At 39.3% G+C, this 15,477-nt stretch overlaps 1 protein-coding gene across 2 annotated transcripts in view; it reads right to left on the bottom strand.

The window, feature by feature from the left end:
* LOC131243128 (DNA polymerase delta small subunit) overlaps window positions 1-15,477 on the bottom strand; it is a 50,925-nt gene that overhangs the window by 21,542 nt on the left and 13,906 nt on the right. For both annotated transcript variants that reach the window (XM_058242242.1, XM_058242243.1), the window contains exons 3-5: window positions 11,927-12,033; window positions 11,689-11,815; window positions 11,457-11,564 (exon numbers count right to left, since the gene is read on the bottom strand). In XM_058242242.1, the coding sequence (XP_058098225.1) occupies window positions 11,457-11,564; window positions 11,689-11,815; window positions 11,927-12,033 (342 nt within the window). The remainder of the gene's footprint in view (window positions 1-11,456; window positions 11,565-11,688; window positions 11,816-11,926; window positions 12,034-15,477) is intronic.

The raw sequence follows: 15,477 nt of genomic DNA, 5'->3' as shown, positions 1-15,477 counted from the left end.
TAGCCTTTCCCTCTATCCCTGGATATTATGGATATGTAACACCTATTCCATAGCCGCTGCCTGATGATGACGATGACGTGGAGGTCAAGCAACCACAACAAAGCATATTTTCATTTTGGTGGTGACTCGTGAATTTTAATATGGTAAGTATATATTTTTATTATGGTATGTATTTCTATATACCCATTAGTCCATTACCCACACATTCACCAAGCAAGCACACACTTGACACTGCCGAACTTGTACTTAAAATAACTCCCCTGACAACCAATCAAGTTGCAGGGGAGTATATCAGACACTACTAACATATATATATATATATATATATATATAGAGAGAGAGAGAGAGAGAGCAGTGGTCTCCTACGAACCGTGCCGCATGAGACTTCGTGGGCACAAAGGCCGGCTTACTTAGACAGTAGGTTGAGGGTGGACCCCACCGTGATTCATTTGTGACATCCATTCCAACCATTATCTGGCTTGTTAAAATTCATGCACGGTAATGAAAAATTTATACGTATGTACTATTGATGTGACCACACCACATGAAAATGTAGTTATTGAATGCCCACCATTAAAAGAATTTTAAGGGCTACAAAAGTTTTAGAATAAGCTTGATATTTGTGTTTCCCTTCATCCAAGTCTGTATGACATAATCAACAAGTTGGATATCAAATAAACGTTATAGTGGACCCTAGGAAGTTTTTAATGGTCGGCATTTAATCACCATTGTTTTCTGTGGTGTGTTCCACCTTAGATTGGATCTAACTCATTTTTTGAGCTCATGTCATAAAATGAACTAGCAAAGTGGATAGACTTAGATAAAACACATGGATCATTGTGCGGGCCACGAGCTAGCACAACCAATAACAAGGTCCGTATTGGCGAAATTGGATTGCGTACTAAGTTACTCAGTACACTCTTATTTTACTAAGTAAACTCATTTGGGACCACCTTGAATGCATGTGGTCTATCCATGTCGTCCATCCATTTTTTTCATCTAATTTAAGGGGTTGAGCCCGAAATTGAAGCATATCCAAAGATCACGTGGATCATACCACAGGAAACGGTGGGGATAATGATTTCCACTACTGAAACCTTTCTAGATCCCGCAGTGATGTTTATTTGTCATCCAACCTGATAGTAAGATCTTAAAGACATAGATGAAGGGAAAAAAAAACAATTATAAGCTCGATCCAAAACTTACGTGGCCCTTTACAATTTTTAATGGTAGACATTCACATGCATAATGGAATCCACATCCTGCTAGTCCTGCCATCCTATGCCAATAGGATGTGTTGAGGATGCTCACCTCGATGTGTATGTGAAATCCACTCCAGCCATGAGGTGGGTGATAAAAAATTATCAGTAGGGATCAAACATCAGCATGATCCCTAATTTAGGTAGGGCACATTAATGGAAATAGTGTGGGAGGATGCTTACCATCCAAATTAATTCACTAGTTGTAGCCCACATAAATTATATATGTGCCTAATTTTTTATAACCATGCATGACTATTCATGAGACAGGCAATGGTTGGAGTGCATCACGGTGGGGCCCTTTAAAAATTCAACGGTAAGTATTCCCTTCTCCCACTTTTTCCTTTATTGTGGCCCCACCTAAATCATGAGTCTACCTGGGTTTTGAATTATGTGGCTAAATTTTCATCACAAACCTTGTGGTCATAGTAGATTTCACGATATTATTGTGTTGGGCCCACCCCTAGCCTACAAGCCAGTAAGCTGGCCTCGATGTGCATGAAGTCTCTTACGGCTTATGTGAATGCCTTAGTGCGCACGAAATCTCGTGCGGTATTGTTCGTAGGAGACCACTGCTCTCTCTCTCTCTCTCTCTCTCTCTCTCTCTCTCTCTCTCTCTCTCTCTATATATATATATATATATATATATATATATATATATATATATCTTGACTCGAGGATGACGGGATAGGAATCACAGGATAGGAGAAGTCTCTGACATGTTGAAGACTTTAAAACATAATGAACATTGTCATTTATGAAAGTCCTCACTCCGTAGGTATGTAATATAGAATAAATTATGAAAAATAATTGCAAACACCTACACACGTGAGATATTTTGATATTACATTCATTATAATATATCTATCATTGATATTTGATAGTTAGAAAATTAAATCTATGAGTTTTGTCGTCAATTCCAGGTTGTCGGGTTCATAAATTCATCGAACAGCCCGATACAACTTTCTCACCAAATAGTGGATCGTTTATACAAAACATGTTCAAAATCATAAATGAATGCATATTTGGAATATTTAGAATTTTTCAGATTTCCTGAATATTTTTTCAGATTTTTTTTATTTCCAAAAAAAAAAAAAAAAACCTTAACCGTTACAGGGCCCATATCAGCCGTATGGGCCATAACCGTATTGGTAACAGTGGGGACCATTACACCCACCATTACCGCAATGGTACACCTTGCCACGTACTATCTAACTTTGTCATGTTCTTCCACTTCACAATACACGTCTGGAATCATTTGTGTCTAGTAGAAACCACTTGTTCATCCAAGATACATTCAATCTCCTCTTCTAGCAGGTATGGATGGTAAAGAAGGCAAAGGCTAGTGAGAATAGTTTAGCAAGGACCATGGGTGGTGTGGCAGATCGGGCAAGTCGGAAGCACCACCATCTGGGAAGAATAGTCCGGACCCTTGTAAGACAGAAGATCTTCTACACTGAATGTAGAACTAATGCCCACATCAGGTGGAAGATCTACAACATACACATTGGAGCCCTATCTTTTCAATATCTTATAAGGTCCTACACTACAGGCTTGTAATTTCTTCACAACCGCTTGCGGAAACCATTCTACCCTTGTTTGAACCATCACATAATCTCCTACCTAAAATTGTTTAAACTTATGACGAGTCTGTTGGAGCATAAAAAAATATACAAACAAAGCGTAACAAATATGAAGATGGGTCTGTATTGAGGGGGAACTGACCGGATTAGGTAGAGAGCTTGTTGCGCGACCGTGCAATAGGAGTGTGATGCGCGACCGCGCAACTGATCTCCGTTGTGAGAAATTCTTTGCTCACACGTGTGGAGGCCTATAAATACCCCTCCCCTTATTATTTCATTCAGTCACAAAGTGAGGAGCTCCAGAGAAGTCAGAGGAATTTCAAAGAATCTTCAAGAGTTCGCTGCGATAGTCTGCAGGTATCTCGCGACGCGACATAGGAGAAGCAAGAAGCATGAAGAAGGAGAAGCAAGAAAAAGTGGGAGAAAGCCTTGTTGCACGGCCACGCAACAGGGACTGTTTGCGCGACCACGCAACAACCCTGCTCATATACACATATGTCGAATACTTGACGGTATCTTCCGCGAGACCCGGAATTTCCCGCGAACTAGCCTTTTATACTTATATTTTGAGCACATCAGTGCAGAACAAGGGTCTCAAACCTACACAACTCCTCTGTCATTGCGACGGACACTTCATAAGCCGAAATGCTGACGAAATCACTATTGAATTGCTTTCCTGTCTTTTCATTACATTGACGAAACGTACTTTGTTTCGAAATCAAGGGAAACATGAGGAATGTAATACGAATTCAAAATTAGTAAAATATGTGACGATGTTTGTTCTTCAATGCACCTTTGTTATTATTGAATGTAAGCATTCCAATCTGCAATACTTTATTTCTTGTCGAAACAAAGTCAGCAAATATTTTGTACTTTTCATTGCTCACATTAATCTGTTTCTTAATTTCGACGTGCAAATCATGAATGCACTATGCAAATGCATCTATAGACTCTAATGGCCAATGGGAGACTGATATAGGAATGAGAATTATAGGCTTCCTAAGTTTATAACTATGAACTACTTCAAAAGGACTCATGCCTATTGACCCATTGACTGAATTGTTATAAGCAAACTCTACGACTAGTAAACTGAATCCCAAGTCCTAACATGATCACCCACAAGACATCAGGTTTCCTAAGCTTTGATTAACCACTTTTGTTTGACCGTCAAGTTGGGAATGGTATGCTGACGAGAACTAGAGTCTCGTACCCATCATGTGCCAAAGTGTCTTCCAAAAATAACCCATGAATCTCACATCTCTATCAGACACGTCTTTTGGCAAACCATGCAACCGAACCACCTCTCCAAAGAAAAGCCAGGCATGTTGGAGGGGTATTAGACATTTTGGAACATGGGAGAAAATGGGCGATTTTCGAAAAACGGTCCACCACCACAAGGATGAAATCGTGCTTTATAATTGTCTTGGGTAGCCCAAGCACAAAATCCATACTAATAGATAATTCGATGTTTTACCTTTTCTGCTTTGCCAACTGACAAGTCGTACATTGCCCAATAATTTTTGGGCAACGTCTCACTTAAGACTAGGCCAATAAAATATATCCTTGACATGGGCAATAATCTTATCTTTACCCAAATGACTGGTTACTCCTCCAACATGAAGCTCCCAAACTAGAAAATCAAATAGGGAGGTGCAGGAAATGCGGAGTCTATCACCTTTAAATAAAAACTCATCGATTATGACAAATCCACTATCACTCCTCGACTGGTCATCCAAAAGTAGCATGTACACTATTCCAAAATCTGGGCATGCAAAATATTCTCCCTTCAATTGTTACAACCCAATGACTTCCATGTTCATGGATTGGAGTAGTGCCACTTGACAACTAAGGGCACCGCCAGGTTTGTTCTCAAACCTGGCCTTATGTTTCTGAACGAAGGTGTACTTTTGGAGAAACTCAACCCACTTGGCATGCCTTGGGTTTAATTTTTTTTAGGAGTTGAGTTATCACAAAGCCTCGTAGTTGGAAAACAAAATGAACTCTTGTGGTAGTAGGTAATGTTGCCAATGTCACAAGGATTGGACTACTGCGTAGAATTCCTTGTCATGGGTAGAGTATCGTTGCTTTGCCTCATTCAACTCCCCCTTCTTAATGCAATCCGTGATGGGAGCCATAATGGAACTAAAGCCTCGAATAAACCACCTATAAAAAGTGGTTAAACGGTTGAAGTTACACACCCATGAATGTTTTGCGGTTCAGGCCAACTTACTATAGCCTTGACTTTCTCAAGATCCACAAACATGCTCTCAGATGAAACAATGAAACCTTTTAAAAAAATAACTTTATAAGACATGAATGAACACTTCTTTAGGTTGCCATATAACTTCTCCGTTCTAAGGATCCCACAATTTTGCCTTAAATGGTGATGTTGTTCCTTGGAGGTATTATAAATAAGAATGTCATCGAAATATACCACCGGGAAATTGCCCATTAAGGGCCTCAACACCTGGGTCATTACTCTCATGAATGTACTCAGAGCGTTAGCCAAGCCAAAAGGCATGACTAGCTACTCATATAGCCCAACCTTCGTCTTGAAGGTTGTCTTCCATTCATCTCCTGAGCGAAAACGTATCTGATGATACCCACTTTTGAGGCCAATCTTGGAAAAGATTGTGGCATTGACCATCATATCCAATATGTCGTCAAGACACAGTATACGAAACCAATACTTGACCGTGATCTTGTTGATGGCCCGACTGTCCACGCACATGCACCAAGTGTCATCTTTCTTAGGCGTGAGGAGGGCTGGCACAGCACCTGGACTCAAACTCTCCTGAATAAAACCTTTTCTAAGAAGCTCATCAACTTGCTTCTTTAACTCCACATGCTCCGCGAGGTTCTAAAAGAAAGAAAGGTTTGGTAGAATCAACCCAAAGACAAGATTTATGACATACTAAATGTCCCGCATGGGTGGAAGTTCATCTAGTAGGTCCTTTGGGAAAGCATCGCTAAACTCCTCCAACACCGAAATCACTCAGGTGGCAATTCTACGCTAACCTCGGGTGTGACCTCTCTTGCCACGAGGGCATACACCATCGAATCAGACTTAGTCTCCCTTTCAAACTCTTTGGCGTTTATTATGTGAAGAGACTCAATTTGAGACTTCCTCACATCTTTTGGATCACCCTATTTAACGTCCTCGTTCTCCAGGGTGCTTTTGGGCGGAAGAGGATTTAGCTTTATTCTCTTACCTTCGTACATAAATAAACACGTATTCAAACAGCCAAATAGTGTCACATCACGATCATAAAGCCAAGGTTTGCCCAAGATGATGTAGCCTACATCCGTATGCAAAACATCACACCATAACGTGTCTTTGTAGGAAGCAAACTGAATGGGATAAGACACCGCTGAGAAACCAGTATCGAGGACGCATCAACTCATGCAACTCAATAGGGTTGGTGAGGAACGGGTTTCAAATCCAAAGGAGATATGGTGCTAGTAGAGACCACATTGGTGCAACTACCACTATCACCTTGCAGTTCTTATCACCACAGTTGACATGTGGAAAATTGAATTCATGTGTCAATCATCACTCTCTTTGCCCTGGGCTAAGGCACGTCCGACAACTGCAAGTGGCACAATCTCAACTCCTCCATCTTCTTCATCACTGGCGCTAATCTTGGTTTGATATTCTCATTCTTCGCAATCGCCCCGATCATTCGCATCCTCATCAAACTATCCAATTCTGAGGGTCTTATTTTGCTCTTTCGTAGGGCACTAGTATGCGAAATGACCATATCCTTGCCAGTAGAAACACCGTGTTTGCTCACCTCCCCTAGAGATGGTACTAGCTAGATTTTTATCATTCACATCCCTATTGATGGATTGAGTACTAATAGGGGCTCTAGAATGACTCCCAAAACTAGGCTTAGCTCCCTAAGGAGTGGTCTTAGCATTAGATTCACGAGAGCCGAATCGGCTCACGAATTGCGATTTTAGACACCGCTCAAGTTCTTGCACCACTTGAAAGGCATGCTCTAAGGTGCTGATGTCAAGAGAAATGAGCTCACATGATCTACGCTAACCCAAGTGCGGGTTTGCGAAGTATACTTAGTAAGACCGAAGTCGATCAACAGGGACTGTATGGTAAGAACACTACTAGAAAGCAATGAAAATCTAGGTTTTCCCGTTATGGCGAATTGGAAATTGCGAAGAAGGCAATAATAAATGACAACTAAGGCACTAGGGATCCACTTTTAATAAATCCTTAACATTAATTCATCAATTCAACACAATAATTCAAGTGGAATTAAATAAGGATTCCTTCCAATCGGAAAATGAAACAGTTAAACTAATCTAGAACATCCAATCAAGGCATGAATCTCAAATGATCGATTTCTCATGAAGAACTAAGTAATTGATCATGGGGAATTCCAAGCATCTATTGTACCTGGAGTTAACAACAGATCAAGGGATTTTATAGATCAAAACTTTCACCAATACTAAGAATTTAATTAAAATAATTTCAATTCATCAATCAAAACATAATCCTTGAATTAAAAACGAATTAACAATAAGAATCCACCAAAAGGTTCACCCCTTAGCCTTAGCTAAGAGATTAGCCAAGCATAGCTAACAAACTAATCTCAAAAGGAAAGAAAAACATTATTGAAAAAAAAAAAAAAAACAAACAATCAAACAAACAAACAAACTAGAACTAGAAGAAGAAGAAGAAAAACTAGAAGTCAAAGAAGATAGAGCTAGAGCTCCACCTTCGCTTTCTCTCTCATTGGAACCTTAGGTATGCTCTAATCACGTCTAGAAACCTCCTTATATAGCTTTTGCTTCCACGGACTTTGAAATCTTCATGCTTACACAACTTTTTGTGCACCGTCGATCGATACCTTCAATCGATCGAAACCAATCGATATCCTTTGATCGATAAAAACCTCCTGGTCAATCGAATCGAACATGTCCAAAACTGTCCAGCGAGCAAATTCAAAATTCCAAAGTTTTCTCAATCAATCGACATCGATCGATGGTCTCTCGATCGAATCAAAAATGTTGTCGATTGATCGAAAATCTCTGTCTTGTCTTGCAGTGCAGCTCTTGCTCGACAATCTCTTCCATGGAAAGTTTGTTGCTTCTTCATTGAGTTTCAACTTCACTTCTTCAATTCTTCAATTCCACCTTCATCTCCTTTGGGCTTTAATTCTTCATTATTAGCTCGGATTCTCTCGGATTTCCAAATTTTTCTGCATACTAAAAAATCATCTAATCGAGCCAGTTTACCATTCAAATGAAAGGGAGAAGTATGCAAATTTGATGTTAAATATGCAATATTATGCACTTATCATCATGCTAAAGTTCGAATTGGAGGCCCATTCTGAAACGAGAAAGGGTCACGAATGGGTCCTCGATGTTATAACGCATCATATATATTAATCAAACTTGGCGATGTAATCAGCCATGGGCATTGATCCCTGCCGATGGGTTTGCCACTGATCCAAAAGTTTCTGGCGGTTAGAGAGTGGAAGGTACTTCTCTTTCATCTCTACCCACAGTGAGACTGGGTCATCTCCAAACCTCTCCACCTTCCGCTCGGCATTCGTCTAAAACAACTTGGCTTAGCCCACCAACTTCATCTTAGCAAACCTCACCCGACAATGATTAGACATATCATACCGCTCAAAACAATGATCCATGTCCAAAAGCCAATCGAGGAAGTCCTTGGGGTCCAAGCGGCCATCATAACTCGGGGCCTCAATCTTCACACTCTTCATTAATCGCTCATAAGGATCATGGTGGTCTCAATATTCTCCAAGGGGTGGCTAGGTCGCACCCCACGACCATTACCTCAGCCATGAGCCCTCCTACATCCTCCAACTTGGTTTCCTCCAACTTCACCTCCTGCCTGAGATTGGTCATCTTCCCCATTGTCACGGGTTGCCTGGAGGAAAACTTCTAACTGGGTTATGCGAGTGTTAGTCATTGTAAGTTGGTTGTTGGTGGTCATACCTTGGGCCTTAAGGGTCGCAAGACGATTATTCATGGCATTGATAGCCTCAATAAGTTGTTCTAAACTCATTGTTGGGTGTACACCAAAACCAAGACCATATCGAGTGGGCATAAACTGCGGATCTGATGAGAAACCTAAGAACTAAATAGTTTATATGCAATGTGATGAAAATGGAGAGATTGCTAACCTTAAACTCGGCAATATGAAAACCTACCCTAAATACACTATAAAAACCCTCCCCTAATTTGAGGACGACACTAACCCTATGTTGAACCCTAGGCTCTAATACCAAAATTTGATGTACGACAAATAGCCTAAATTATAATTATGTGAATGAATTAATAAAAGGATTATTAGAGTAAATCAAAATATAAAACATTGTCAATCTATTACAAATCCAAAGAGATCAAGTAATCGACTATGCTCAAATTCAAGGCCACATCACGATCCCGCAAATGGATCTTAATATTATCGATCGGAAACAACCCAATGGAAGGTAGAACTTCCATCTAGCATAGGATTCGATATAAATTTGAGGATTCACATGCGCTTTCTTAGGGGTTGATAGAATTAGGGTTTGGAGATTTAAGGTTTACGGAATTTGGGAGATTGGGGTTTGGAATTCTAGTTTCTAGGGTTATAGGGTTTTAAAGGGGAAGGTTCAAGGGCCAAAAAGAGGGAGAGAATGAGGAATGGGGCTAGCCGTACAGACAAGGGGGTGGTCTGTACAGTTGGGTTGCGTTTAGGTCTAGAGGGTTTGGGGGATGGTGGGGATGGGATTTGGGAGGAAATAAATGAAAAAGAAAGAAAATAGAAAGGGGAAAGAAGAGAAAAGTGAAAAAAAAAATACCTTGAAGAGAAGATAGTCGGAATCACTCCATGGCCTCACACCAAACTCCAATCACATGAGGCTTTTTCTTTGCACAAGGCAACAAAGAAGAAAATTTTATTGTCCATCTCTCCCTAGGGCTTCACACACCCAACTCTTTAATAGTCTTTTTTGGGGTTTCTTTTTTTTACAAAAATACCCTTATTTCAACTAAATTATAAAATAAACCAAAATACCTAAAATAAATAAACAAAATAACTAAACTATGCCATCCCAATGGCTCCATCATGTCCAATGGGTCCACAATCAAGATGATCCATAGTCACAATCCAACGGTCCACGTGTGAAATTCAGTGATCCAACACTCCCAACTAAGCAATGCACATGCATCTTCCTAATGTAGGGTCTTCAAAAATGAACGATCATGCACGTAGGGTCTTCAACAAGGCTAAGTACTTAATTGGGCCAACTAGACCCCATGTAATGATCATCTAGCCATAACGAAACTGGGGTAGCTCTCCTCCATCTTTGATAAACTCTAAAAGAAGCTCTAATGTCCTCATCAAATATATATATATATATACACACACACACATACACACTCTCAGATCAATCATGAGTGATCTATGATCAGGTGCAGTAGAGACCAATGCACCGGGCAAGGTGGGAAGGCACAAAGGGACATGTGGAGGTAGTAAGAAAAGACTGATGAACCAGCTCTTAACTTAAAGTATGACCCTTGATAGAGTCGAATGGCGGAAAAGGATTCATATAGCCGACTCCAATTAGTTGGGATAAGGCTTAGATGATGATGATGATGATGATCAATCAAAAAACTGCAATCCTTTTTTTTTACTTCTTATTTATGCCTTTGCACGATATAGTTGTCGAAGCCAAACCATAAAATAGCTAAATAGCTGGTAGCACTCTTCACAAAAAGAAAAGGACAAAAAGTAATAAAAATAAAAATAAAAATTGGGACGACCTATGATGATAATGGCGTTATAATTGTCGAAATCAAGGTGACAACTCATCCTTCTCTCAAATGGAAAACTTAAAATCGACATCCAACAGCTTTTAGAAAAATGGAACTGATGTATCAATCTTAACATGGTTAAAGCTAACAGAGAGGAAAGGAATACATAAATTACCTGGAAAATACATAACAAAGACAACAACGATGAAGAGAGGAGAGGGATATGTATTCCTTCAGCCCCAGCTGAGATTGCCTCATTTAGGAGTGCCTCAGCCTTGTTTTAAGCATGATATTTAGGTGCTCTCCATATAAAATAATCCTATATCTTTTGCCTTCCAAACAATAAAAAATAAAAAATCCTATATCTTTTAATAATTCTCTTCCACCTCAAGCATGCTGTTAACATTCCACGTAAGGCATGAATCATAACTATAAATGCAAAAAAATTAACCAATCATTTTTATCCTTTAGGTCAAGCTTGGAATCTTGACCACAGTTGCGGAGTTGCGAGTAAGATGCAACTATGGGCAGATTATGGAATACTAACAGTGATGTAGTTGCTGGAGTTCTCCCAGGAAAAAATAATAGCTCTAGTAGCAAGTGAAAAATCAGCATATGAAATCCATACAAATTCCAGAAAGAGGAAAGAGCCTGATAATGCTTGAGATGACACAGCACTTCACCACACCATCAAAAGCATACCAACAATCACAAGATTAACTTCTCTTTGTATACCCAAAGAGAATAATGCACATCAGAAGCACATGCATAAACATATTCAAGAAAAGAAATCACATAAGTAGAAGGTATGGTGGTGGGACATTACTTGACCCCAGTGCCAGCGGTATCTGGGGTGGCAAACTGGCTTCCAGAATATCTTGAACCAAAAAGTCACCATCACCAGTTTCTTTTCCATGAAGAGCCACTACAATACCTATTGTTGCGAATAAACACATAGCATACCACATTGGTAAGATGCTTTCAATAGTATCTGATCAAGAAATTAAGTTTCCATCATTTAAGGGCATCAAACAGTGAAAGCCCCATGATATACATACCTGTGACAAATGCAGATGGGGCAAGCACATCACCTGCAAGTTTAACTCTTCCACTCTCATCTTCTAAAATAAGGTGATCATCAGGATGCATGAAATTGTGAGGATGAACAAGAGGGACTGCAGATCTCTGCAAGTGTATGTACTATTAGAATGGAAGGAAAAGTGTTTTCCTCTAAATAGAAATCACAATTATAGAAGAAATTCAATTCAGATGACCCTTGGAAAATGACCACCATACCTCCTTGGAGTATTCATCTAGAATGGAAGGCTTGAGCTTCATATGCTTGTACAAAGTCCCAACTATAATGCATTCTTTGCCTTGTTCAAGTCCCAAAACTGTATTTACTGCACATTGATAAAAAGTATAGAGCACATTTTCAAAGAGAGTAAAAATTTTAATTACACAATAAGTATATTCAATCTCTTGAGACAAATGTTCATGTTTCTAAAGGAGCGAAATAACTAGAGGGATTACTTCTGCCTAACTTTTAATGAAACGCATTAAAAATTTAATAGAGTCTGGTTTTACTTCTGTTGAACTCAAGAGACCATATTGCGGAAAACCTGGAGAGGAAGAAAACAGAGAAGAGAAGAAAATATTTTTCTTCATCTCTCTCCCTCTATTAGCTCTCATTAATAGACCATTTGTTATCAAAATAAATGGAAATGAGATATCAAAAGATAAACCATTACAAAGGTGAAGAAAAGAATAGGAAAGCATTAGCTGCTTAAACAATGGCAATCACAAAAAGATGTACAATGACAAGAATGCCCCTCTCACTTACAATGCAACACTCGGTGGGCTTAAAACCAAATCTAAATACATGGTTAGGCGTCATACATTAAAAGAAAATATTTGAGATCCAATGGTGGTCCACACAGTCACACGTGTGACACATACATGACATGAGAGGACCCCAAAAAGACCATCAACAACACTCCCCCTCAAACTGGAGCAAATATACCATGTATGCCCAGCTTGACAAAGAATCAATCTAGATGAGCACAACTTATAGCCTTCGTAAACATGCCTACCACCTAGTCTTGCGACTTGACGAATGACATACATATTCCCTTGCCAATGACCTACTCTCCAATGAACATGGTGTTCCGTAACGGTAATGGTGAGCGTAACAGTACCCGCCGTTAAAGATACACTGAATCGGTATAACAGGCATTACAGGAGGCGTAACAGGCGATATGCCCTTGTGTCAGTCTTTTCTTTTTCTTTTCTTTTTTCTTTTTTTCTTTTTTTTTTTTTTGCACCAAAAAATCTGGAAAAAAATCAAAAATCAAAAAATCCAGAAATTTGTAAATATTGTTTGTGGTTAATGTAACGGTCCAATCTTGGGTGAGAATGGTATATCAGGTTGTCTGATGGATTTATGAACTTGACAAACTGGAATTGACTGCAACCTTTTATATTTAATTTTCTAACTATATAATATCAATAAATTTATTATAATGAATGTAATACCAAAACATCTCATATTTGCAGATTTTACCATTATTTATAGTAATGGTGTATTACATACTTTGCACTCTCATACATTTCATTTCAATATACAGAGTCTAGGGGCTCTTATGTCATATTATGTAATTCATACACCAAACAATTTGATATCATTTCCCCCCAAAAACCTTAAGAAAAATTAAAATTAAATTTGGGTATTGTGTTGCCAATTTGGGGGACCTTCGATGCGCCAAATCGGTCTCAAATTAACGCAATCTATTGGCACTTCTTCCATTGATGGATTGGTGACCATTTATTGGACAGTGAAGAATGAAAAATATCAAATGGTCCTATTTCAAAAAAAAAAAAAAAAATGTCTGCAAATTAATGGTGAAAATTGTTCAAACAACTTAATTTTAGGATTGTGACTTGGCAACAATAGTCGCAAAATTTAATCGGTTAATTTTGAGTTGATATATGCCTCACGTACAATTTTTTAGGGCCATGTATGTGAGGCCCACTCAATGTATGTATTATATATCCTATCGTCCATCCATTTTGCCAACTCACTTTAGGGCATGGTCCAAAAATGAGGCAAATTCATATCTTAGGTGAACTACTAGTGGGTGAGGCGGGCCACCTCAATGTATTTGTATATCCATGCTGTCAATTTGTGTTGCCAAGTCATTTTAAGGCATGGTCCAAAAATTCAGGTAGATCTAAACCTCGAGTGGACCACTAGTGAGTGACGCCTTAAATGTGGAGCCTACCTCAGTGCATTTATTACATATCCATGCGGTCCATCCTTTTTGCCAACTCATTTTAGGGCAGGTCCAAAAAATGAGGCAGATCCAAATCTCAAGTGGACCGTTGACCACGCAGTAGGGTTGAATTCCCACCATTAAAAATTTATTGGGACTAATTTTTTATTTTTATTTTTTGGATCAAGTTGTTATTTGGGTTCTCCCTTCATCTAGGTCTATGTGACCTTATCAACAGGTTCAATGGCAAATAAACATTATAGTGGGCCCTAGGAAGATTTTAACGGTGGCATTCAATCCTTACTGTGGGGTCCACTTGAGATTTGGATCCCTTCATTTTAGGGACCGTGCCCTAAAATGAATAGGAAAAACTGATGGACGGACGGCATGGATATACCACACATAAATCAAGGTGGGCCCCACGCAGCAAAACAGTGCGAGCGCACTGAGCTTCACATGTTGCAGAGTATTTTAAACAAAAATTAAAAATAAAAAGTAAGTGTGTGGTTGTGAAACAGCCACACAATCCATTTGTTTTTTCTAAAGAGAGGGAATTGGAAAAAAAAAAAAAAAAGAGGGAGAGAGAGGACCGCACCACGGGGAAGAAAGAAGAAGAAGAGCACTACAGCAACCCAAGAAGAAAAGAAAAGAAAAGGGTTTTTTTTTTTTTTCTTTTGCCCCCTTTTTCTTTAACGTTGTTGTGCGTAACAACTGTTACAGGACCATAACAACCGTTATGCCCTATAACGACCGTTACGGCCTTGTAACAGCCATTACCATCCAAAAAGCTAAGGGTCCCCTTTTCGGACCCATTACGTATCCGTTGTTACGGCCGATACATAACCGTTTTTGCACACCTTGTTGATGAAGTGCAATCTACTTCAATGCGGCTCGGCTCGTACTTTCTTGGTAGACTGTATTATTTGCAACGTGAGTCACAACTTGATTATCACAATACAATCTCATAGGTGTATCAACCATGAACCCAAGTTTGCACGTTAATGTCTTCAACGAAATGAATTCACATGTCGTGTGGGTCATTTCTTTGTATTCCGCTTCTACGTTTGACCGTGCAACTACACTTCTTGTGTTTCCATGTAACTAGATTACCTCCAATGAAAGTACAATAACCTGGGGTAGACCATCTGTAAGAAGGGAAGCTAGCCCAATCCACATTTGAATATCCTTGTACTCTCTACATGCCCATTCTGTTTATAGAGAATACAATGGCTAGGTGCTCCTTTTAAATATCCGAAGATGCAAAGAACAACCTCCATATGGGAAGTATGAGTAGCCTGCATGAACTGACTAACGACACTGATTGAATAAATGATGTCTGGTCATGTAATCTTCAAGTAAATTAGTTTTCTAACAAGTTTGCAATACCTCCCGGGATCATCGAATAATTCTCCTTGACCTACATCCAGCTTCTAATTTATATCATGGGAGTTTCATCGGGCTTAGCTCCTGGAAGACTTGTCTCTTCCAGCAAATCCAACACATACTTACGTTGCAACAAATAAGTTTCCATCCTTGATCTTGCAACCTCAATACCTAAATGATATCGAAGATAAC

This window comes from Magnolia sinica, chromosome 4 (assembly GCF_029962835.1).
Source record: "Magnolia sinica isolate HGM2019 chromosome 4, MsV1, whole genome shotgun sequence".
In the NCBI taxonomy this organism is placed as follows: Eukaryota; Viridiplantae; Streptophyta; class Magnoliopsida; order Magnoliales; family Magnoliaceae; genus Magnolia; species Magnolia sinica.
This window is presented reverse-complemented; position numbering and strand designations above follow the sequence as displayed.